Source organism: Plecotus auritus (assembly GCF_963455305.1).
Source record: "Plecotus auritus genome assembly, chromosome: 3".
Lineage (NCBI taxonomy): Eukaryota > Metazoa > Chordata > Mammalia > Chiroptera > Vespertilionidae > Plecotus > Plecotus auritus.
In genome coordinates this window covers 100,691,874-100,717,352 of record NC_137772.1, presented here as the reverse complement: position 1 = coordinate 100,717,352, position 25,479 = coordinate 100,691,874, and the positions used below count along the sequence as shown (strand labels likewise).

General features: G+C 42.3%; 1 protein-coding gene across 9 annotated transcripts in view; it reads right to left on the bottom strand.

Moving 5' to 3' along the window:
- The window catches only part of LRCH1 (leucine rich repeats and calponin homology domain containing 1), a 252,676-nt gene that overhangs the window by 13,825 nt on the left and 213,372 nt on the right, over positions 1 to 25,479 (bottom strand). For all 9 annotated transcript variants that reach the window (XM_080662530.1, XM_080662525.1, XM_080662526.1 and 6 more), the window contains 3 exons: positions 20,824 to 20,933; positions 18,753 to 18,890; positions 11,745 to 11,822 (listed from right to left, as the gene is read on the bottom strand). In XM_080662530.1, coding sequence (XP_080518656.1) covers positions 11,745 to 11,822; positions 18,753 to 18,890; positions 20,824 to 20,933 — 326 coding nt within the window. The remainder of the gene's footprint in view (positions 1 to 11,744; positions 11,823 to 18,752; positions 18,891 to 20,823; positions 20,934 to 25,479) is intronic.

Here is a 25,479-nt window from a genome sequence, read left to right as displayed (position 1 = left end):
ATTCTCACAACAGGTGTTAAGTAGGAAAGTTGTTATTATTATTTTCAAATATAATGTCTCATTATAAAAGAATGAAATGCAAATATGAAAACTACTGAAAACAGGGGTCTGAATTAATTTTGATAGGCACTTAGTAGAAATAGAATCACAGTTGTTTAATAATTATTCACCTTACTAACTATAGAATAAGAAGTTTTCTTAGGGATCCTCCTTGGAAACTGTGGAGGGCATGCTATAAGAAAGTCAGAGTTGTAGAGATAAGCAATCTGGGAGCCCAAATGGGCCTATCACTCAAAAAGAAGATAAATCTTGACAACAGATCAAGGACAGGACCTGTCTGAAAGGAGACAGCATCTAGGTGCTAATTTTTATGGGGACAATGATAGGTTCCTCCCCTCCCCCCCTTAACCTTACATAATAGCTGACTCAAAAGGTGTTCAGGGCAGTTTTTTCAAGGTATTGTGCCTGTCACCCTGTCGGATCACAGGCCATCTGAATAATAAAATGCACCACAAGATTCAATATTTTCTCTACTTATTTGACTCTGGTAGGGACAGGCAGCAGGACCCTGTCGTGTCCAGTTTCAATTCCACTATATCAATGTGATCATTGTTAGCATCTGAATGTACTTTAGGATTTTATTTTTAACTCTATTTGGCTGATGCAGAAGCTGAGGGACACCAAGTCTATCCTTGTGGACACACAATGAAAACCTCCACTTCCAATAGTTCTGCGCTTCCAATGCAGGCAGCACAGGCCAGGACTACCAGATGTCTACCACATCCAGAGAGTTGCTGCCCTTAATCTTCTATTCTCTCTCTGGAAACAATCCTTCTATCTAATAAAAGAGTAATATGCAAATTGACGGTCACTCCAACACACAAGATGGCTGCCCCCATGTGGTCAAAGATCCTGCCCCCATGTGGACACAAGATGGCCACCACAAGATGGCCACCAGGGGCAGGCAGTCAGGAGGGACCAGGCCTGCAAGGGAGGGCAGTTGTGGGCGATCAGGCCTGCAAGGGAGGGCAGTTGGGGGTGATCAGGCTGGCAGAGGAGGGAAGTTGGGGGCAACCGGGCCTGCAGGGAAGGGCAGTTGAGGTCAACCAGGCCTGCAGGGGAAGGCAGTTGGGGCAACCAGGCCTGCATGGGAGGGCAGTTTGGGGCAACCATGCCTGCAGGGGAAGACAGGGGCAACCAGGCCAGCAGGGGAGGGCAGTTAGAGGTGACCAGGCCAGCAGGGGAGGGCAATTAGGGGCAATCAGGCTGGCAGGGGAGGGCAGTTAGGGGTGACCAGGCTGGCAAGGGAGGGAAGTTAGGGGTGACCAGGCCAGCAGGGGAGGGCAGTTGGGGGAACTAGGCCTGCAGGGGAGGGCAGATGGGGGTGACCAGGCCAGCAGGGGAGGGCAGTTGGGGGTGACCAGGCCAGCAGGGGAGGGCAGTTAGGGGCAACTGGGTCGGCAGGGGAGCAGTTAGGTGTCAATCAGGCTTGCAGGAGAGTGGTTAGGGGGTGATCAGGCTGGCAGGCAGAATCGGTTAGGGGTAATCAAGCAGGCAGGCAAGTGGTTGGGAGCCAGCAGTCCTGGATTGTGAGACAGATGTCTGACTGCCCGTTTAGGCCCGATCCTGGTGGGACTAGGCCTAAGGCCTAAATGGGCAATAGGACATCCCTTGAGGGGTCCCAGATTGGAGAGGTGCAGGCTGGGCTGACGGACATCCTCCCCCTCCACACACGAATTTCATGCACCGGGCCTCTAGAAATGAATATGAAGAGAACACAAAGTGCATTTCTCGTCCAAGTTCCCTCTTCATCTAAAGAGGGCAAATCTATTAAATTAAGGAAGGACCTTGGTCCTTTAAAGAGGTCTGAGGCCAAAGCTATTTATTTAAAATCAAGTAGAAAAATTTCCCCAGTGAACCAAATATCTACTTTTTAACACTTTTGATGTTATTAAATCAGATTTCTCTCAACCTAAATCAATACTACAATAGCCCTAAATTTGGATCAATGTGGAAACCCCTAATAGCCAACCATGAATGCCCTCCATCAAGGTCAGAGGCCAGGAATGGCCAAACTGGCTCAGAAAAGGCAAAGGAAGCCTCAGTATGTCCATAAATAGCCCATGATCCCTAGGCTTAATTGGAGTCAGATTCCTGATTGAAACAAAGAATATTTCCTAAGCAATTTGGAAGCCCACCTAGGGTAGGCCTGTCTTCAAAATCAAGTTGAAGCTTGCACCAGAGGTCACAGACAATTGCAAAGTCTGACCACCGGCAACAATACTACAAGGTGCGATGGCAACATCATCCAATCCCCAGACTTTTCAGGGTGCCATGATGCATGACTCTGTGGTAATTCTCTGGCAGCTAAGCAAATGAGGAAGGAGGAAAGCAATTATGGAGCTGCAGGATGTAACCGAGCTTTCATGAAAATTAGAACTCAAAGAAAGCTAGTGATTTCAAACTGTGTTTAGCAGCAGGACACTTTCTCTTTCCCCTACAGGAAAACGAAGCTGGCAAAAGGGAACTGCTCTGGCTGAAGCAAGGGGATGGGAGTGATCTGTAGACTCCTATCTGGCTTTCCCTGGGTTCCTGTGCAGGCCATTCAAAAGAATCAAGGGCTCTGGAGAATGTGGTTTAAATCCATTGTTTAATTCCAACACTTCCACTTTGAAGAGCAGGGAACTCAGTCACAGAGAGCCCGTTTGTGCTGGAAAGACAAGACAGGGGACTCTTCATGCGCATAGACCAGGTTCAAATGCCAGCTCTGCTGCTTACCAGCTTTCAGTACAACTTAGCAATATGTAACCTTTCTGAACCTCAGTTTCCTCACAGTATGGTAATAAAATATTTACCTCAAATCCTCAACAGTATTATATAATTTTATTAACCAATGTCAGTTGCCCAGTAAATTTAATTTAAAAGATTAAAAAATAAAAGAATTAAAAAAAAAAGAAATTAGTGCTTAAAAACAAATCCTCAACAGTGAGCATTTGAAATGATGCAGGCACAGAAAGTGCTCAGTAAATGAATATTTTAAAGTGTTTGCCCTAAGGCGCATAACTAGTTATCAGCACAGGTGGGACTAATTCACCCCAAACCTCCTGCATTCCCTCACTCTTCTTCCAGGTTAGGCTCATTTAATTTGTGCCCCTTTAGTTGGGAAACTGGTCCCAAACAGAAAACCAAAACCCAAAACCCAAAAAATGGGCAGCAGAAAGGGAAGTGACCTGTTGAAATAGCTATCTGAGGTCTCCTACACTGAAAGGAAACTTGCCAGAGAGAACGATTTTATATCCCTTTTCTACAATCTTTCCTTGGCATTCTCATTAACAAACCTTTCCCTCATCCCACAATCCTTCACAGTTGATGGCAAATAGGCCTGCTGTCACTCTAACAGAATTTCTCCAGAACCCAATAGCCAACTTCTTTCTGTGACATCATCTGCTTTTTATCTGTGGTGTTCACTGTTCCAATCCTTACTAAGATCCCTGACCCTGGACTAACATTCAAGGGTATAGATCCAGCCTTATTCCAATGTCACAATTAGCAGAGGTCTGTAGTACCTTACCTTTCTACATACTGTAACCTGCAAATAATTAGGTTGTGCAATTCTGAATGCAGCCAATTTGAAGACACCAGGTTTATAGGTAAGTCACACCAGAATCACTCTAATAAAGCATACATGAACCTTGACTAACCCCAAGGCAGATATCTGGGAATGTGTCCATGGGGACTTCTCAAGATAGTACAATAAACTATAACCAGAACAATTTTTAAATTGCTTCCATCCCATTAAATTACTTTACATGTAATAATTTTAACTAAATCTGCTCAGTAACCACATTCTACCCATATGAACAATCATAAAAGCTGCCAACCCTGACTTTGGCTTGTAGTTTCAAGATGTGATTCTGTTACAAAGGGCTTAGAGCATAGCTGTGCCTTTTCAGTCTCTACAGAATAATGTATTATTGTCAATTAGATATTTAGCTTAAAACATACAGAATTCAAGATCTCTGTGACTTATGAGGGTAAGTTATGGGTAGAAAAGAAAGCAGGAAAAGCTTACAAATTAGGAGGAATTATCTATTTGTTGCTGGGAAATCAATGAATATTTTGTTACCCAAATATTGTCTGATGCAAATAAGAAAATGTAATGTTACAGGTTCTCTCTTTTTAGGTAATATTCTTTTAATTTTATTTACTGATTTATTTATTTTTATTTTTTAAATATATTTTTATTGATTTCAGAGAGGAAGGGAGAGGGAGAGAGAGATAGAAACATCAATGATGAGAGAGAATTATTGATTGGCTGCCTCTTGCACGCCCTCTACTAGGGATTGAGCCTGCAACCTCGGGCATATGCCCTTGACCAGAACCAAACCCGGGACCCTTCAGTCTGCAGGCCGATGCTCCATCTGCTGAGTCAAACCAGCTAGGGCTTATTTACTGATTTATAAATTGAATTTATTGGGTGAGTTGGTTAATAAAATTATATAGGTTTCAAGAGTACAATTCTATGATATATAATCTGTATAGTGCTTTTTAAGCCTACCACCCAAAGTCAAATATCATTCCATCATTATATGTTTGAACCCCTTTACTTTTTACTATCTCCCCACCCCCCTTCCTTCTGTTAACCACCATACTGCTATGTCTATGAGTTTTTATTTGTTTTTCTTGTTTGTTCATTTGTTGCTTTCAGTTTTATATCCCACATATGAGTGAAATCATACAGTTCTTAGCTTTTTCTGTCGGACTTATTTGCTTAGCATGATATTCTCAAGATCTATTTATATTGTCACAAATGGCAGTATTTCATCTTTTCTTATGGCTGAGTAGTATTCCATTGTATATATGTACCACATCTTCTTTATTGAATCATTTATTGAAGGACATTTCGGTTGCTTCAAGGTACTGGCCAACATAAATAATGCTGTAATGAACATAGGAGTACATATATCTTTGCAAATACATATTTCCAAGTTTTTTAATTACATACCTAGGAGAGAGATTGCTGGGTCATATGATAACTCTTCTAAATTTTTTGAGAAACCTCCATACTGTTTTCCATGGGGGCTGTACCAGTCTACATTCCACCAGCAGTGAATGAGGGTTTCTTTTCCTCCATAACCTCTCCAACACTTGTCATTACTTATCCTATCTAATAAAAGAGTAATATGCAAATTAACCCCCACAAGCCACGCCCACCAGCCAATCAGGAGCGAATATGCAAATAAACCCAACCAAGATTGCTACCGCCACAGAGAGCAGGAGGGAGGCTTGGGTTTCCCTGGCAATGGAGGAAGCCAAGCTTTCCGCCTGCTCTTGCTGGCCTAGGCCTCCACTCAAGGCTACAAAGTTTCAATGATAGAAGATACATAAACCCAAACAGAAATGGCGGCAGCCACGGAGCTGGAGAGAGCAGGAGGCTAGGGTTGCCCCCGGTGATGGAGGAAGCCAAGCTTTCCACACACCCTGGCCCGCCCAGGCCTCGCTTAAGGCTACAAAGTTTCAATGATAGAAGATACATAAATCCAATCAGAAATGGCGGCAGCCACTGAGCTGTAAAGAGCAGGAGGCTAGGGTTGCCCGGGCGATGGAGGAAGCCAAGCTATCCTCACACCCTGGCCGGCCCAGGCCTCCACTTAAAGCTACAAAGTTTCAATTATAGAAGATACATAAACCCCAACAGAAATGGCTGCCACCACGGAGCAAGAAGAAGGCTTGGCTCCACTCCAGGCTACAAAGTTTCAATTGTAGAAGATGAATAAACCCCAGATCCCAGGGCGTCTGCTTGGGTCGCTGGGGGGCGTGGCAGGCCTGCAAACCACCACAGGCCCCTCGCCCAGGCTGCCTCACGCCCCAAGGGAATCCCCACCCTGATCCAGGACACCCTTCAGGGCAAACCAGCTGGCCCCCACCCATGCACCAGGCCTCTATCCTATCTAATAAAAGAGTAATATGCAGATTGACCATCACTCCAACACACAAGATGGCTGCCCCCATATGGTCAAAGATCCTGCCCCCATGTGGACACAAGATGGTCGCCACAAGATGGCCAGCAGGGGAGGGCAGTTGGGAGGGACCAGGCCTGCAAGGGAGGGCAGTTGTGGGCGATCAGGCCAGCAGGGGAGGGTAGCTGGGAGGGACTGGGCCTGCAAGGGAGGGTAGTAGGGGGCGATCAAGCCTACAGGGGAGGGCAGTTAGGGATGACCAAGCCGGCAGAGAAAGGAAGTTGCGGGGGGACTCAGGCCTGCAGGGGAGAGCAGTTGGGGGGGAACAGACCTGCAGGGGAGGGCAGTTAGGGGTGACCAGGCCTGCAGGGGAGGGCAGTTGGGGGGGACCCAGGCCTGCAGGGGAGGGCAGTTAGCGGTGACAAGGCCTTCAGGAGAGAGCAGTTAGGGGTGACCAGGCCTGCAGGGTAGGGCAGTTAGGGGAAAACAGGCTGGCAGGGGAGAAGTTAGGCATCAATCAGGCTGGCAGGGGAGTGGTTAGGGGGTGATCAGGCTGGCAGGCAGAAGCGGTTAGGGGCAATCAGGAAGGCAGGCAGGCGAGCAGTTGGGAGCCAGCAGTCCTGGATTGTGAGAGGGATCCCAGATTGGAGAGGGTGCAGGCTGGGCTGAGGGACACCCCCCTCCATGCACGAATTTCGTGCACTGGGCCTCTAGCCTTGTTGATAATAGCCATTCTAACAGGTGTGATGTGGTATCTCCTAGTTTTTATTTGCATTTCTTTAATAGCTAGTGAAGTTGAGAATCTTTTCATGTATCTGTTGACCATCTCTATGTCTTCTTTTTTTTTTTTTAATAAATCTTTATTCAGATTATTACAATTGTTTCTCCTTTTCCCCCCCATAGCTCCCCTCCACCCGGTTCCCACCCCACCTTCTGCCCTTACCTCCCCCCCACTGTCCTCATCCATAGGTGTATGATTTTTGTCCAGTCTCTTCCTGAACCTCCCCATAATCCTTCCCCCTCCCTGAGAATTGTCAGTCCACTCCCTTTCTATGCCCCTGATTCTATTATATTCACCAGATTATTCTGTTCCTCAGGTTTTTAATTCACTTGATTTTTAGGTTCACTTGTTGATAGATATGTATTTGTTGTTCATAATTTTTATCTTTACTTTTTTCTTCTTCCTTTTCTTTAAGAATACCTTTCAGCATTTCATATAATACTGGTTTGGTGGTGATGAACTCCTTTAGCTTTTTCTTATCTGTGAAGCTCTTTATCTGCCCTTCAATTCTGAATGATAGCTTTGCTGGGTAGAGTAATCTTGGTTGTAGGTTCTTGCTATTCATCACATTGAAAATTTCTTGCCACTCCCGTCTGGCCTGCATAGTTTCTGTTGAGAAATCAGCTGACAGTCGTATGGGTGCTTCCTTGTAGGTAATTAACTGTTTTTCTCTTGCTGCTTTTAAAATTCTCTCTTTGTCTTTTGCTCTTGGCATTTTAATTATGATGTGTCTTGGTGTGGTCCTCTTTGGGTTCCTTTTGTTTGGGGTTCTGTGCGCTTCCTGGACTTGTAAGTCTATTTCTTTCACCAGGTGGGGGAAGTTTTCAGTCATTATTTCTTCCAATAGGTTTTCAGTATCTTGCTCTCTCTCTTCTTCTGGCACCCCCATAATTCTGATGTTGGTATGCATGAAGTTGTCCCAGAGTCTTCTTACACTATCTCCAACTTTTTGGATTTTTTTTCTTTATTTTTGCTTTTTCGGTTGAGTGTTTTTTGCTTCTTTGTATTTCAATTCTTTGACTTGATTCTTGTGTTCCTCTAGTCTGTTTTTGGGTCTCTGTATAATATTTTTTATTTCAGTCAGTGTATGTTTAATTTCTAGTTGGTCCTTTTTCATTTCTTCGAGGGTCTCGTTATATTTATCGGCCTTTTCTAGGATATTCTTGAAAAGCCTTATAACCATGGTTTTGAATTCTATATCCAGTCGTTTGTTTTCCTCCATTTCTTTCGTTTGTGATCTGTTTCTTTGATGCCGCATTTTCACTGCTTCCCTGAGTTGGTAGAGTAGATTTGTGTGCTAGGTTTCCTATATGGCCCAGTGGATCGGCCTCCCCAGTTAACCTGAGGTGGACACTCTTGGTGCACCTCTTTGTGGACTGTGTGTACAGCCTTGTTGTAATTAAGTCTTGATTGTTGTTGGTATCACTGGGAGGAATTGACCTCCAGGCCAGTTGGCTGTAAGGATCAGCTGTGTCTATGCTGGGAGAAGTTCGGTGCTGGAGACAGCCTTATAGGATTAGATTTGCCAAATTGCAATAGCCTCTGTGCTCAGCTTGGATGGGGTGGAGTCTCAGGGCGGAGCAGACAGTCTTGGCTTCCCATCAGCCTTGCCCTTGCACGCACCTTCAGACCTCTGCCTTTCCCGGCTCCCGAGTCTCCGCCCGAGAGTCCAGAGTCCCCCCACAAGAGCGTGGGTTCCCAGGGGCTCGCCTGGAACTGGGGTTCAGTGCAGTCAGAACTGGGGCTCAGTGCAGTCAGGAGCTTCTGACTCCCTTCCACTAGGGAAAGCCTGTGGCAACCTCTGCAGCCTTTGTGCGCACTGGCATGCGCGCGCCTTCAGACCTCTGCCTTCCCCGGCTCCCGAGTCTCCGCCCAAGAGTCCAGATTCCCCCCACAAGAGCATAGGTCCCCAGGGGTTCGCCTGAAACTGGGGTTCAGTGCAGTCAGAACTGGGGCTCAGTGCAGTCAGGAGCTTCTGATTCCCTTCCACTAGGGAAAGCCTGTGGCAACCCCCGCAGCCTTTGTGCGCATTGGCGCGTGCGCGCCTTCAGACCTCTGCCTTCCCTGGCTCCTGAGTCTCCGCCCGAGAGTCCAGATTCACCCTGTAAGAGCATGGGTCCCCAGGGGCTCACCTGGAACTGGGGTTCAGTGCAGTCAGAACTGGGGTTCAGTGCAGTCGGGGACTTCCTTCCCCCTCCCGCCAGAGAAAGTCAGCCAGGCTCTCACCCGCCCTTCCTCTCTGCACACACAAAGACCCTTTGCTGTACCTCCAATTCTCTGTGAGCTTTTCTCTTTCCTTCTAATTGTAGAATTTTCACTCAGCCTGCTTTCCTGTGGTTCTGGATGGTGTCCGTTCTGTCTTTTAGTTGTAGTTTTGAAATTGTTGTGCGAGGCAGCAGTGTAGGTGCTTACCTATGCCGCCATCTTGGTTTCTCCCTCTATGTCTTCTTGAGAGAAGTGTCTATTCAGGTTCCCATTTTTTTTAATTGGTTTGCTTGTTTGGTATTGAGTTGTAGGAGTTCTTTATATATTTTGCATATTAACCCTTTGTCGGAACTGTTCTTTGCAAATATCTTCTCCCATACTGTTGGTTGCCTTTTTGTTTTGTTGCTGGTTTCTTGGCTGTGTAGAAGCTTTTTAGTTCAAAATAATCTCATTCATTTATTTTTGCCTTTACTTCCCTTGCCTTTAAGGTCAAATGAATAATAATCTCTCTTACACCAAAGTCCCTAAGTTTAGTACCTGTTTTCTTCTATGTCATTTGTTTCAGGTCACATTTTTAGGTCTTTAATCCATTTTAAGTTAATTTTTATATAGAAGGACAAACAGTGGTCTAGTTTTAATCTTTTGCATGTGGCTTTCTAATTTCCCAGCAGCATTTATTGAAGAGGATTTCTTTTCTCCATTGTATGCTTTTTGGCTCCTTTGTCAAAAATTATTTGTCCAAAACACAGTTTTATTTCTGGGCTCTCAATTCTGTTCCATTGTACCAGTCTTTTTAAATTTCTGATTGCAAATGGAGAATTTCTTTAACTTCACTTGTGATATAACTATATTTTTAGTGTAAATCACCAATTGTGTGCCACATATTCACTCAAAACATCAACCCTCTTAACTTCCGAAAGAAATATAACTAAGTGGGAGAGTGTCATTTCACCCTGCCCAACTCAGTATCATATTCCTAATGAAAATATTTCCTGTTTTCCATAACTTATTCCTCATCAATTCTGTGAGAGATTAAATCATGCTCTTTTGAGTGTACAGGAGGATTTGCCAATTGACTTTCAACTGGTGATTTATGCTTTTCCACTAGAATATTCCTTCCTTCTTTTAACATATCTTGTTAAAGAAGTTCAAATGAATTTTTTCTAGTAGTAAAGAACTTAATGTAACTCTAGTCACCAGTAAAATGCAATTGGATTATCCATCAGGATGAACATATATGTACATACACACACACACACACACACACACATATGCACAATGCAAACTTAAAATCACCTCAGATTTTAAAAGTTTTTTCAAAAATAGTTTAAGTGGGATATTGGCAAAAAGTCATTTACTCCTTGCAATTCTTCTTAGGAATTATGAGTTGCCTATTAGTGCCAGAGACATAATGCAGAAGTTATTATAAAAATTTCTTTGCATTTTTCTAAATCCCATTTGCTCACCTTAAAAGGAAATTATAATTACCAACCTTTACTAATGATAAATGAGAAAGTGCATTTCCATTGCATTTTTTATTACTATAAGCCAAAAAAACTTTGATGAGTTTAAAAATATCACAGGGGATTAGGTCATAACTCACTAGTGCTTTCTAGCATAAGCATGAATAATTTACCACCCGATTTGGTATGATAGTTTTGATTCACACATGAGAAGTCTTATTAGTCCATGACAAAATAAAATTATTTTAAAAGGTATGTGTATAAGAATTTTCACAAATATTTACCTTAATAATTATTTTTCTTCAAATAAGATCAGAAACCCAGCACTAATTTCTCACCAAACTAAAAATTATGGAGAAGGAAAGGGAAGGGGAAGGGAAGAAGGAGGAGAAAAGGGAGGAAGGAAAGAAGAACAGGAGGAAGGGAAGGAAAGAGGGAGGGAGGCAGTCAAGTCTTTCTCAATTTCAATAAACTCCTATCACTGAGTAAAATGCAATTTCTTCACATACTCAAAAACAGTATCTTATGATAGAATCTGTAGTTATCCCTGGAACATTAGAAAAGATAGAAGAAATTACAAGAAATGGAATTTCTGTTGACCCTAATGATGATAAACTTCTCAACTTACCCCCAAATCCCTAGGAAACCATCTTATGCTATTATTAGCAAAGTCTTTAGAAGCCCCAAATTGGCTGAGGCTGGGGTTTAGCTTGTGAAAAAGAAAAGTAGCAAACTAGAGTTGGGCTGGCTATAGGGACTTGCCAAATGAGTCTACAGCAGACTGAAGAGGGAAATATAAATGCAAACAGTTAACAAACTATAAAGCAACATACAAACATTATTATTATTAATGGTAACTATTAATAATAATAATTAATATTTTAATGCTGATTATTGTGATCCACATACCCAAAATGAAAATCAACAAATTAGTTGTCTTCCAGCTCTGCTTTACTTAAGAGTCCTGGAAAAGGAAAGTCATCAGCTCCAAATTCTACCTTATGGGACCCAACTGAGGCTCATTGAAGGCTCAGGTTTTCTGCTCTTGGAGTAGATCAAGCAAACGAAGTTTTTTTTTCAAGTTTGCAATTACACACTCACTTTAAAACCTCAAAGAAATTATATTCTCCTTTTCTTCAGAATTGACCATAATGACTTAAGACATTTTAATTTCATTGTAATAGAGCAATTTAAATTAAAATTTTATGACTTATTTAATATTTCTTTAGAAAGAAATATTAAAAGGATGTACAAAGTTGTACATCTATTCAGTAGGTTCAAACACATAAATAAAATCTTTTCTAAAACACAGTATTTGGATAAGTTTGGTGTTACCTCTGGTACTCCTAATTTTCGGCACGCTTCCAAAAAGTTTTCCACATTTCTTCTGCATTTGGCCATGCTAAGCTTGGGCTATAAATACAAATATGCAGAAATAATGAATTATTAAAAGAGAAATAATTTTAATAATAACTTAAAATTTAAACTTTCTAAGTGGCACAGTAATATGTTTATTGAAGAAAAATTATGAGTGCAATTAGAAGACAATAAAAATTTATCTATCCAGAAATGTCCACCTAGAGATAAGAACTATTAGTAGTTTTTATTATATTTTTCCAGACATTGTATGCATACATGTTTGTGTATACAAAGACATACATATATATGTGTATATATAGGTATGTGTCTTATATGCAGAATTTCTGCATATCTATACTACTAAGAGAGAAATATGGTAATTGACCATCACTCCATGACACCCATAACCAATCAGGAAAGAATATGCAAATTAGCAGGACAAAGATGGTGGCAGCCACAGACTCAGCAGGAGCAGGCGGGAGGCTTGGGTCGTCCCCGGCGACGGAGGAAGCCAAGCTTCCCACCCGCCTGGGCCGGCCGCCAAAGGAGGCACCTTTGTGTGGCGGCCATGGAGCAGGCCAGAGTGAGTGGGAGGCTTAGGTTCCCTTTGGCAATGAAGGAAGCTTGGCTTCCTCCATTGCCGGGGGTGACCCAAGCTTCCTGCCCACCCTGGCCAGCCACTGAAGGAGGGGCCTGTGGGCGGTGGCCACAGAGCCAGCCTGAATGTTCGGGAGGCTTGGGTCACCCAGGCCAGCCGTCGAGAGAGGGACCTGCAAACAGCCCTCATTCCCTCACCCAGGCTGGCCATGCCACCACTGGGGTGAGGGTCCCTGCTGGGGGGTGTGGCCAGCCTGCAAACAGCCATCAGCACCTCACCCAGGGGCTCCAGTGGGGACCCCCACCCTGAAGGGGTGTGGCCAGCCTGAAAACGGCCCTCAGCCCCTTACCCAGGCTGGTCATGCCCCCATGGGGTGAGGGTCCCTGCTGGAGGGCGTGGCCAGCCTGAAAACAGCCATCAGCTCCTCACCTAGGCTGGCCACGCCCCCCCCCCAGTGGGGACCCTCACCCCATGGGGGCATGGCTGGCCTACAAACTGCCCAGCCCCTCGCCCAGGCTGGCACCATCCCCAGTGGGGACCCCCACCCAAATGGGAGCATGGCTGGCCTGCAAACCACCACAGGCCCCTTGCCCAGGCTGCCCCGCCCACCAAGGGAACCCCCACCCTGATCCAGGATACACTTCAGGGCAAACCAGCCAGCCCCCACCCATGCACCAGGCCTCTATACTAATAAAAGGGTAATATGTTATTAGACTGGGATACCTTCCAGGAGATCCTCTGGACATTCTTCTGGACAAAGCCATGGTGGCGGGGCCGAGGTAGAGGCAGTTAGGGGCCAAGAGGGGAGGGCAGTTGTGGGTGATCAGGCCAGGATGAGATGGCAGTTGTGAGTAATCAGGCCGGTGGGGGAGGGCTGTTGAGGGTGATCAGGCTGGTGGGGGGGGGGAGGCAGTTGGGGGTGAGCAGGCTGGCAGAGGGGGCCAGTTGGGGGCAAGCAGATCATCAGAGGGGGTCACTTGGGGGCAAACAGGTTGGCAGGGAGGGCAGGTGGGGGCAAGTAGGCTGGCAGGGGAGTAGTTGTGGGTGATCAGGCTGGTGGGGGGGCAGTTGGGGGAGAGCAGGCCAGCAGGGAGGGGCAATTGGGGGCAATCAGGCAAGCAGGCAGGTGAGCAGTTAGGAGCCAGCAGTCCCGGATTGTGAGAGGGATGTCCGAGATTGGAGAGGGTGCATGCTGGGCTGAGGGACACCCGCCCCACCCCCGTGCATGAATTTCATGCACCGGGCCACTAGTATGTATATATTTATACAAATACATACATGTATGCATATATGCAAAATTTTCTGCATATATACATATGTGCTTGTATACATGTATTCACACACACATACTTATACACAATTTTTATGGGGCCAAACTCTTGTGTGATATACTTTAGTTCACCTAAAAATACACCTTTTCCTATCAGCAATTATATTTGTATATAAAGGGTTAAATTCAGCAGGCCAATTAAACTCCTTCCCATTAAAGCAATAAATTTAATTAGAAAGAGGCAACATCAAGATAAACAGCACTGAACAAGGTGGATGTTAAGGACTTAACCAAGAGCCTCTCACAAGAGTGCTGACCCTGGCGAGGTGACTTCTGAGGTGTGTGGCATGGATAACAGGCACATCTTGATTCACATATTTTTATTTTTTACATGCTATGTTTTAAAAGCTTTACTGCTAAACTTAATATTCCACTATTAGTTCTTTTAAAAAGGGAGGCAAGAAGCATGAATAACTCCAACCGTCTACGTATAGAAGCAATGTTTTATAAAGACTGACCTTACCCTGCTAACGGCAACTGAGAGTGAAGCAACTCATTCCATCACTTAGGATCCTGCACCAATCTTCATAAAACTAAATTTGCACAGTATTTATTAATAAAAGGGACTTCCTCTATCCCACCTCTGAAAAAAAGAAAGAAAGCCTGCCTGCAGGTGGAACAATTTAATTTGGAGGCTAAACAAATATTCTCCACTCTGGCTAGAGAGGACATGAGGTCTGCAAAGATGGGCCAAGAAGCTGTTAGGTGGTTATGCCCACCCCTTGAATATGTTAGGACAAGACAGCTACATTCAGCCTCATGCAAAGAGAAGGCACAGAAATGGGTAATGTGATATGGGGATATCAGACGAATAGGTCCTGGCCCAGAACACAGGATACTGAGAGGCAGTTCTGACCCTCCTTCTCCTAATTACGATTTAGGGGAGTCTGTTCTGAAATTCCAAAGATGCTCAACATCATTCAAAATACTTAGGTCAGCCCAGTAAATCAATGAAAGTGTGCTTCAAGCTACATAAAGAAAATGTTCCATCTTTGGAAGTGAGAGAGGGCCCATTCTAAGATTGTTGCCTAGTATCAGTTAGAAAAGTACTTGCCACAAATACAATAGTTCAAAGAATCAAAAATTACACCAACTTTGATGCCAGTGGTTAGCTTACCAAATTTTCAAAGACTCAGAAAGTCTATTTTAAGAGACTCTTAGCATCTATATTATAAAAGCCTAAGCAATCGAACAACCGGTCGCTATGATGCGCACTGACTACCAGGGGGCAGATGCTCAATGCAGGAGCTGCCCCCAGTGGTCAATGCACTCCCACAGCCAACCTCTCTCGGCCCCTCCCCCCACTGGCCAACCTCCCGCAGCCCCAAACAGCCCCAATAGCTGGCCAGGCCGAGGGACCCCACATGTGCACAAATTCGTGCACTAGGCCTCTAGTATTGACAATAATAGTGATTCTGTTTACCACTATATTCCCTCAGTTTGGCATTCAAAATGGACAGTACTGGTTTCATGAATGAAAAATTAGCATGCTTAAAATGCTGGCAATCACATGGATGGAAAAGGCTCCCATTCGTGACTGATTAAGTGTTTACTATGTCTCAGATTCTTTATCTGGTGCTAAGGATGCACCTGTGAAACTGAAAGATACAATCCTCATGGTCACTTAGTTCTGGTCTAGTTCAAAATATTAACAAGTTCAAGAAAATTACAGTACAGAATGGTATAGGTCTGACTTGTGGGGACGTTGTTATAAGAAAAAAAAAAAAAAAGGAAAACACTCTATCTCAGTGCTGAGTCAAGAATGGCTTGCGTCCTGTAAACACTACAGTAGAGAAGAAATGAGAGCTAGTGATGCTGCAGGTGAAGGATCTGGAGGAAGGGTGGGGAGCAGCCTTCTCATTCAGAGAGCAGCCTCTGCAAACACTGCCGTAGAGATAGCATGCCACATAACACTGTGGTTGGGCCTTGTCAAAGAGGCTTTAAGATGCTCTCTGAAGGATTTTTGAAAAGTGGACATTTAGCAACCACCTTCATTTCTAAAAAAGAAGCATAACATATGCTGTCATATGTTACAATTACTAAAATGGATGTTTATGAAGAATTTTAATGACATGGGAAATATTTAGGTTTTAATAATAAATTTTAAAAACAATTAATATATATCAGATGCTCACAATTCAAAAACAGCTTAAATACAGAAAGTGCTAATAGTATAGTAACCAAAATGTTTTGATTGTCTTTGGGCAATGATTTATTTTTCTTCTGCATTTCTCTATTTTTTCTTTTTTGCCAACTAGGCATTATTTCTCATATTTTCATTTAAAATGTTATTTAAAGAAGAGTAAAGGTGAAAAACCAAAGAATTGCTAATAAAATGTAGCATTTTTTTTCCTTAAGAATAAACTATACAAATGCATATAGATACATGATTCATAGTGTCCTCTTAGACCTTACAAAATAACTGTACATTTAAATTGGAAGCTGAGCCGAAACCAGTTTGGCTCAGTGGATAGAGCGTCAGCCTGCGGACTGAAAGGTCCCAGGTTTGATTCCGGTCAAGGGCATGTACCTTGATTGTGGGCACATCCCCAGTAGGAGGTGTGCAGGAGGCAGCTGATCGATGTTTCTCTCTCATCGATATTTCTAACTCTCTATCCCTCTCCCTTCCTCTCTGTAAAATATCAATAAAATATATTTAAAAAAATGTAAACACTTCAAAAAATAAATAAATAAATAAATAAATAAATTGGAAGCTGAGAAATCATAGGTTCTTTCTTATAATTTGGGAAAAATTATTTAAATGAGAATTTGGCACACAGCTCAGACAATATTATAACAGTTTGGATAAACTATCTCTAGTAAAAAATCCTAGAAAGTTTCCCATTGGATTATAGGACAAAATTTACTGCCCAGCCTAAGGCTGCTAAGAGGCAGATTTGAAAGAGAAGACAAACTGATCATCCCCTTTCTCCCCTCCACCCCACCCATTTTCTGAAGCAAAAATGACCAAACTTTCCAAAGGAAAAACATGTTCAATAGTATAAAAAAGAAACTGAGAGTTGAAATGGCATCATCAGCTAAGAGAACAGAGGAAAGAAATTAGGACAAATAGTGTCAATGTGAGGCTTTCCTGGAGGCCGAGGGAGTGCGCAGATGGCTTCACAGCAGCTTTCTCCCAGTGCCCCTGCCATGTGGTCATTTTATGAGCACTGTGCCTTGGGATTAAGAAGTCTGAATTTTGAAAATCTGTTCTATTAACACTAATGATAAGAATGGCTTACAGTATGGGTATATCATATGTAGTACTTTATTTCATCCTCACAATATTTCCCATGGTAGGGAAAAGCAAGTTGAGTTTAAGAGGGGTTAAAAATGTTTCCAAAGACATACAGCTTATGAGCAGATCTGGAATTTGAATCCAAAACCCAAGTCTTAGCCCTTACTCTTTTCCTGCCTTGTCTAAAGAACAGCAAATAGTGTGAATAGACGTTCTTCTTTCTTCTCTACTTGTCTGAACCTGACATAGGCTTCCAGGACAAGCTGATCCCTGATTCTCCACCTTCATGTGACTGACCATAAAAGTGACTCCATAGTTCTCCTCTGGATGGTAACATGCTCTGTATATACAGGAAGAGGATCTACTTGCCAGCTTTATCACCCCTACAGAGGGGACAAATATTTTTAGGGCATTAATGGAGTCTCACTTATCTTCACATTTTCCATCATTCCCCAGTGCCTCTAATGTACCCTGGAGCACAGTGAATGATCAAGGAACTGTTGCATTAATGACGGCTGATCAGCTCTGGCTTGACAGGTCACTAATGATTTTTTACACAGAGCCCACATTTTTTCAGAGCTATCCTAAAGTCCCTAAAGATTAATAAAGGAAAGAAACCCCATTCAAGCCTTCTCACTGATAAATAACCCTTGGTAAGAAATGAATCTTTAGCCGTAACTGGTTTGGCTCACTGGATAGAGAGAGTGTCAGCCTGCAGACTGAAAGGTCCCAGGTTCGATTCCGGTCAAAGGCATGTACCTTGGTTGTGTGCACATCCCCAGTGGGAGGTGTGCAGGAGGCAGCTGATCGATGTTTTTAACTTTCTATCTCTCTCCCTTCCTCTCTCTAAAAAAATGAATAAAAAAAAGAAATGAATCTTTAGTCCCTAACGTCTTAAAATTAGCACCTCAACCAGTAATTTCGTAAATATGATTTGCTCTATATTTGAAATAAATTCATTTTCTGTAACTGACACATTTATTTTAAACTAGAGGCCTGGTGCATGAAATTCATGCAGGGGTGTGTGTGTGTGTGTGTGTGTGTGTGTGTGTGTGTGTGTCCCTCAGCCCAGCCTGCACCGTCTCCAATCTGGGACTCCTCGAGGGCAGTCAGACATCCCTCTCACAATCCAGGACTGCTGGCTCCCAACTGCTCACCTGCCTGCCTGCCTGATTGCCCCTAACCGCTTCTGCCTGCCAGCCTGATCACCCCCTAACCACTCCCCTGCCAGCCTGATTAATGCCTAACTGCTCCCCTGCCAGCCTGATTGCCCCTAACTACCCTCCCTACCAGCCCAGTCACCCCTAACTACCCTCCCCTGCTGGCCTGGTTGCCCCTAACTGCTCTCGCCTGCAGGCCTGGTCCCCCCAAACTGCCCTCTCCTGTAGGCCTGGTCCCTCCCAACTGCCTTCCCCTGCAGGCCTGGTCCCCCCCAACTGCCCTCCTCTGCCAGCCTGATCACCCCTAACTGCCCTCCACTGCTGGCCTGATCGCCCACCACTGCCCTCCCCTGCAGGCCATCCTGTGGTGGCCATCTTGTGTCCACATGGGGGCAGGATCTTTGACCACATGTGGGCGGCCATCTTGTGTGTTGGAGTGATGGTCAATTTGCATATTACTCTTTTATTAGATAGACTATTCTCCCTTTTTACAGTGAAAATATTGTTTCCTTCAGACTTACTCCTTTCTGCTCTTCTAGTGATTTGGGGCCCAGCCGAGAGGATCTAAGAAGGCTCCTGGTGATCCCATCGGCATTGGTAGCCAGCAACACTGTCTCAAAAGAGTGTTTTATGTAAAAATTGGTTTCACTTTACTTACAACTGCTGGTGAGGGGACGTGGATGCTTGCAACAGATCGCGGGCGGATGTGATTGACCAGATGGCAGAGGACAACACCATCCATGAGCGCAGCCCCCAGGTCTTCGTGCAGGCTGACCTTGAGTCTCATCTCAATGCTCTGTGGGGGAATCAGGACGTTTTGGTCAATGATGGACCACATATACGGCAGTGGTATACCATATAGCAAAGGTGTGTAGTAGGCCGCACCATCTAGGCTTGTGTAAGTGTGCTCTATGATGTTCACAAAACAATGAAATTGCCTGTTAACATATTTCTCAGAACATATCCCCATTGTTAAGCGGCCCATGACTGTACATGAGATGCTCACAATTTGGATACAACTTAAACGTAGAAAGAATGCCAGTAGAAGCCAAAATATTAACAGTGCTTGTCTTTGAGCAGTGGTATAAAAAAGTATTTATTTTTCTTCAGCATGTCTCTATTTTCTCCAATTAGCATTATTTCTTACTATATTTTCAATTAAAATGTTATTTAAAAAAGGAAAAAAGTGACAACTAAAGGATTTCTAAAAAAATGTAGCATTTTCCCTGAAGAATTAATAAAATATGCAAATATGGATAGAAACATGATTGATAGTGTCCTCTTACACCTTATAAAATGATAATTGTATACTCAAATTGGAGGCCAAGGAGTCATAGTTTTTCTTTTGTAATTTGGGAAAACATATTAAACGAGAATTTGGTACATAGCTCCAACAACATTATAGCAGTTTTTATCTCATTTGTGAAAAATACTGGAGGTTTCGCATTGGATTATAGGACAAAATTTACTGTCCAACATAAGACAGCTAAAGGCAGATTTAAAAGAGAAGACAAACTGTCCCCCCACCCCCATGTTTTCTTAGGCAAAAAAGTGGTCAAACATTAGCCATGGTCCCTGTTATCACAGAGCTGAAAATCTTCAATGTTACCCAGCACATGACTTCATGCTTGGTAGGAACTCGACCAGTTTTTCCATTAAATGACTGATTGAAAAGTTCTGACCAGTTTGGGATATAAAGTGAGGATAACTTAAAACATTTTTAAATTAATGGAATATTACTATTAAGTAAATGAATAACAGTGCATTAGTTTAAAGCAGTGGTCGGCAAACTCATTAGTCAACAGAGCAACAAACCATGGCTCGCGAGCCACATGTGACTCGTGAGCCGCAGTTTGCCGACCACTAGTTTAAAGTATACCTGAATTGAAATAATACTAGCTTTATACATATGCATTAAGTAGTTCTATTTACATTATCTCATATATTACATACAAAATCACACTATGGTAGATTGGAACTATTCTTTTAATACTTGAAAAAACTGACACTCAGGGATGTTAAGTGACTTGCCCAATATCAAACAGTCTGTAGGCAACCTGGCTAGATGTGAAACTAGCATTATTTGCAGTGCTTCAAAGTCTATTTTTAAAAAAATACAATTGACCCTTGACCAACACAGGTTTGAATTGTGTGGGCCCACTTATATGAGGATTTAAAAATATATATATATAATATATATATATATACACACACACACACATTTCAGAGAGGAAGGGAGAGGGAGAGAGAGATAGAAACATCAATGATGAGAGAGAATCATTGATCGGCTGCCTCCTGAATGCCCCCTGCTGGGGATCAAGCCCGCCACCCAGGCATGTGCTTTTGATGGGAATTGAACTCAGAACTTTTCAGTCCACAGACCAATACTCAATCCACTGAGCAAAACCGGCTAGGGCAAGGATTTTTTCTGATAAATATGTATAGTACTGTAAATGTCTTTTCCTATGATTTTCTTAATAACATTTCCTTTTCTCTAGCTTACTTTGTTGTAAGAATACAGTACATAATACATGTTTAGTATGTGTTAATCAACTGTTGATGTTACCAGTAATGCTTCAGGTCAACAAGCTATTTAGTAGTTAAGTTTTGGGAAAGTCAAAAGTTATACTCAGATTTTCAACTGCTTTAGTGGCGGTGGTTGGGGGAGAGGTGCCCCTAACCACCACGTTGCTTCAATTCTGAAAATTATTATAATATTTCTTGGGTACCTCACGGAGTTGTTCCACCAGTTCTTTTTCTTCTCTCATTTGTTCCATTTTCCTCCGAATTGTAAACTGTGGGTCTATAGATTCCAAATTTCTATGAGGTCTTAGAAACACTATAAGAGAAAGAGAAAAAAGCCTTTATGGAGTATCTAGAGTAGATTGCCATAACACTATTCACATTTAAATTAAGCAAATGGTTTCTTTATTTATCCCAGATAATTCATTCACCACTCACAGAAATAATGGTAAAAATGTGACACCACATGAAAGCATGATTCAAATATTCTAAAAAAGATTATATTTTAAAATTATACTGGGTTGTGTGACTAACAAAAGCTGTATTTTTTGGTGGCAATAAATTGAATCCAGGAAAGAGCTTGGCTCATCTTCAGAGCCCGTCCGTCTCACCCTCTGAAAGATTTCCCTCCTCTCTCATTTTCCCCGTGCTTTCATTTTAAGTTTTCATTTACATTATACTCGAGGTTTCACATTTTATTCATTAAACTCGGAGAATCCGTTTCACATAAGAAGTCTCTAGAATTGCTTTATATAATTAAAATAGCACAGATTAATGTTTTGTTGGCTAACATTTTTCATAAGCTTGGGTTAAGAACTAAGTGATGATACACAGGATTACATGTTTGAGTGTGGAGTGGAAAAATTCTGCCTTCTATCATGCCACTGACCCTTATATGTAGAATATTTTGTACCCTCTGTATTAGTCTTTAAAAGATGTTATCCTTCTGAAGTTTAGACTGGTGGTACGTGTGGTATGAAAGGTTGGCGACTGCTGGTTTAGAGCATACCTTTTTTCGGCAGCCAGAGGCTTAACTCCTTTCAGAGGGAGCACCACTGCTGGTTGCTATACTGGAAGGTTGTAATTTTTGGACCTGAAGCCAATGATAATCTCTTAACTGCTTCCAATCTTGCTAACTTTTCTAAAAGGAATCTATGGTCATCTCTAAGGAGCTAACTTTTTGGATACGCTGTCACTGGCATGATAGAAGGCAGAATTTTTGTACTCCATACTCAAACATGTAATCCTGTGTATCATCACTTAGTTCTTAACTCAGGCTTATGAAAAATTTTAGCCAAAAAATCATTAACCTGTGTTATTTTAAACATGTAAAGCAATTCTAGAGACTTCTTATGTGAAACCAATTCTCTGAGTTTTATTATGACACAAAACCCAGAGGAGAATTAAACTTGAATTTTTTTCTCCCTTGAGATTTTTATCCTATTAAGACTGTCACCTTTCCAAGCACAGAGAGGGAGCAAAGAGCTGGTAAGAGCCATATTTAGCTCCCATTAGACTATGTATGTGTGTTTGGGGAGAAGGGTAGGGGAGCCCTTTAGGAAATTTTGGGCAGAGAACTCCAATTTTAAAAATCAATACAAGGGAGAAGGCTGCACTGGCATGATACAATTCTAGTAATATCATCCACCATAATGTAAATAATTGACACTAATAAAAGGGTAATATGCTAATTAGACCAAGAGACCTTCCAGACGTCCTTCTGGACAAAGCCATGGTGGTGGGGGTGGGGCTGAGGCAGAGGCGGTTAGGGGTGACCAGGCCAGGAGGGGAGGGCAGTTGGGGGCGATCAGGCCAGCAGGCGTGGCAGTTGGGGGTGAGCAGGCTGGCGAGGGAGGGGTGCAGTTGGGGGTGAGCAGGCTGGCAGGGGGAGCAGTTGGGGGCGAGTAGGCCAACAGGGGGGGGACAGTTGGGGGCAAGCAGGGATCAGGCCTAAACCAGCAATCAGACATTCCCCGAGGGGTCCCAGATTGGAGAGGATGCAGGCCGGGCTGAGGGACACCCCCACCGCACGAATTTTGTGCACCGGGCCTCTAGTGTAGAACAAAAAGGTTATACAACTATTATTCTATTTTGACAAACATTTCCTATGAGCCACTTTAAGAGTTATTCCAACTTATTAGTTTTTTTAGGTTGAATATTGTTTACAAATATACTTTAAATAAAAAAATTAAAAACTCAAGTCCACTCCATAAAATCAATTATTCCACACTCACTCAACAGTGCCATTTTAATCTCAATTTGTATCTTTGGACCAAGCCATCTTATAAATGACTTTCATTGTACTTCATATGTCTCAGTATTTTCTTTATAAATCAGTTCTAGAATTTTTGAATCAGCATTCTAATGCTCTGTGAAAGACCGAAAGTTTGACATATTTTAGTAGACCCTTGATTTATAGTTAATGGAGAAAGGGGGTGATCTAATGTACATAATGTCTTCTGAAACCTCAGAGAGGAGTCAGCATGGGGCTGAGCCTCTGTCTCAAGCCATTCAAGGAAGTCACAGGCAAAAAGCTCCAAAAACACGCCACCAAAGGGCTGTTACCAAGGCCCAGGAAAACAAAACCCCACTGGAAGGGAGAGCAATTATTTTAAAAACAAAGGCAAGACCGGAAAAGGAAGAGTAACCAGCAGGGAGAAATGAGAACCCAGCAGGGAGAAATGAGAAGTTTACAGAGCAAAGGGAAATGAAGGAAAGTCTGAAGAAATAGGAAGCATAGAAGAAACTGTAAGTGCATTAAGCTTGCCCGCACACCATATTGGGCCCAACAAAAAAAAATTTCCATTTAAACACAGCAACCACAAGGGATATATACTAAAATGTAAAATCTAGAAATAATCCACACCTGGAAGAAAAGAAGTCAACCAATTTTACCAAAAAAGTCAAGAAATATAGACAGAATTGAGCAATACACAAACTAGCCAGCAAGGGGAGCCCCAACATTATTTTAAAAAATCTAATGTTTGAAGGATTTTCCTTTGCCTTTTTTCCTGGGGGCAATCTTATATTATACTGCGTGTTTAATATTTCAATATGTTTTTATTGGCAGATTTCATTCAGAATACAAAACTATCAGGAAGTTAAATTAACCATAAGCTTTTGTTTAACAGCACACAATTCAAGTGTCAATGCCTTGTTGGAGCCCTATGTGAGATAAAAGATATGCAATGGTGTCTAGGTTTTAATTTCTTGGCATCACTTTTCATCTCAAATTCAAAATACAAAATGCATGCTTGGGTATTTGGCTCTATGATGTTAATTAATCACAGTGTTAAAATACATTTGAACTGTGGATTTTTAAATGAACATTTCAAATGTACATAAAATTATTGCAAACCATGACTATACAACTACTACTAGTTTTTGAAATGGATTAATTACTGTGGGATAGACGAAAATTTAAAACAAAGTCTTTAGGCTAATAATAAATCTACAAAGCAGCCCTAACCGGTTTGGCTCAGTGGATAGAGCGTCAGCCTGCGGACTGAAGGGTCCCAGGTTCGATTCTGGTCAAGGGCATATACCTGGGTTGCGGTGACATCCCCAGTAGGAGGTGTGCAGGAGGCAGCTGATGGATGTCTCTCTCTCATCGATGTTTCTAACTCTCTATCCCTCTCCCTTCCTCTCTGTAAAAAATCTATAAAATATATATAAAAAATAAAAAATATTTCCAATTTAAAAATAAGTAAATAAATCTAGAAAGCACTTAAGTGCTTGCTTTTTTGCTGGGCTTGTTAGGAGAGAATAATTTGAATTGGGACCATTATGATAGCTCTGATTATATTACCTACAATTTTTATTCTTTCATGTCATTATTTATTTATGTCTCTCTCACAGTACACATCATTTTCTCTCTTACTGTATAGATCTGTTTCTCTCCATTAAAAAGGAAGCACTCTGACTTCATAACTTGCACAAAGAGTCCTCAATGAACAGCTGTAGAATGAATGTAAAAATGATAGACAGGAGCCTTGGGCATGGCCCATCTCCATCTCTATCTAGCAATGTGACTAGACAGGTCACCTCATCTTTCTGGTTTTAGTTGGCTCATCTGTAATGATAGACATTCTACTGTTGCATAAGATGTCTAAACCTTTTCCAGCTTAAAAACAACAAAAAGTCCTTTGGTTTCAGATATCACTCTTAAGGAAATAACAAATCACACATAAATCTTTCATTCTAGGCTTTATCTCCTTTAAATAACATCTGACCCACAAATAGCCATGTTTTCTGAAAAAACAAAAATGCCTCCCCCTCTCTTTTTTAAGTAAAAGAAGTTACCAAGGAAGTTTCCATTTAGCCCTCCTTAACTTCCAGAATTTAAAACAGAATAATATAAGGAGGGACTTTTGTTTTGTTGTGCAACCATATTTATTTTCGGTTAAAAAATTTAGAAATATATGAAATAATAAAATTCCTTTAATAACTAACCTGCCAAGATATATCTATCTATCTATCTATCTATCTATCTATCTATCTATCTATATAATTTCACATAAGACAACTGGAAAAGCATTTACAGTTGAATTTGGACCAGAAATCACAGCAAATGTTTTAAATACATATTTTCTATGTATTACATATATAACACACTTAGATTTTAAAAAATATTATTGTCCTGGCTGGGGTGGCTCAGTTGGTTGAAGTGTCATCCCATACACCAAAAGGTCATGGGTTCGATTCTCAGTCAGGGCACATACCCAGGTTGCGGGTTCGTTCCCCAGTCGGGGTATGTATGGGAGGCAAATATTGATGTTTCACTCTCTCTCTCCCTTCCTCTCTGTAGAGGGCCGCCTGGGAAGGCACATGGGCATTTCTTTAAATTGTTGTCAGCTGAGCCC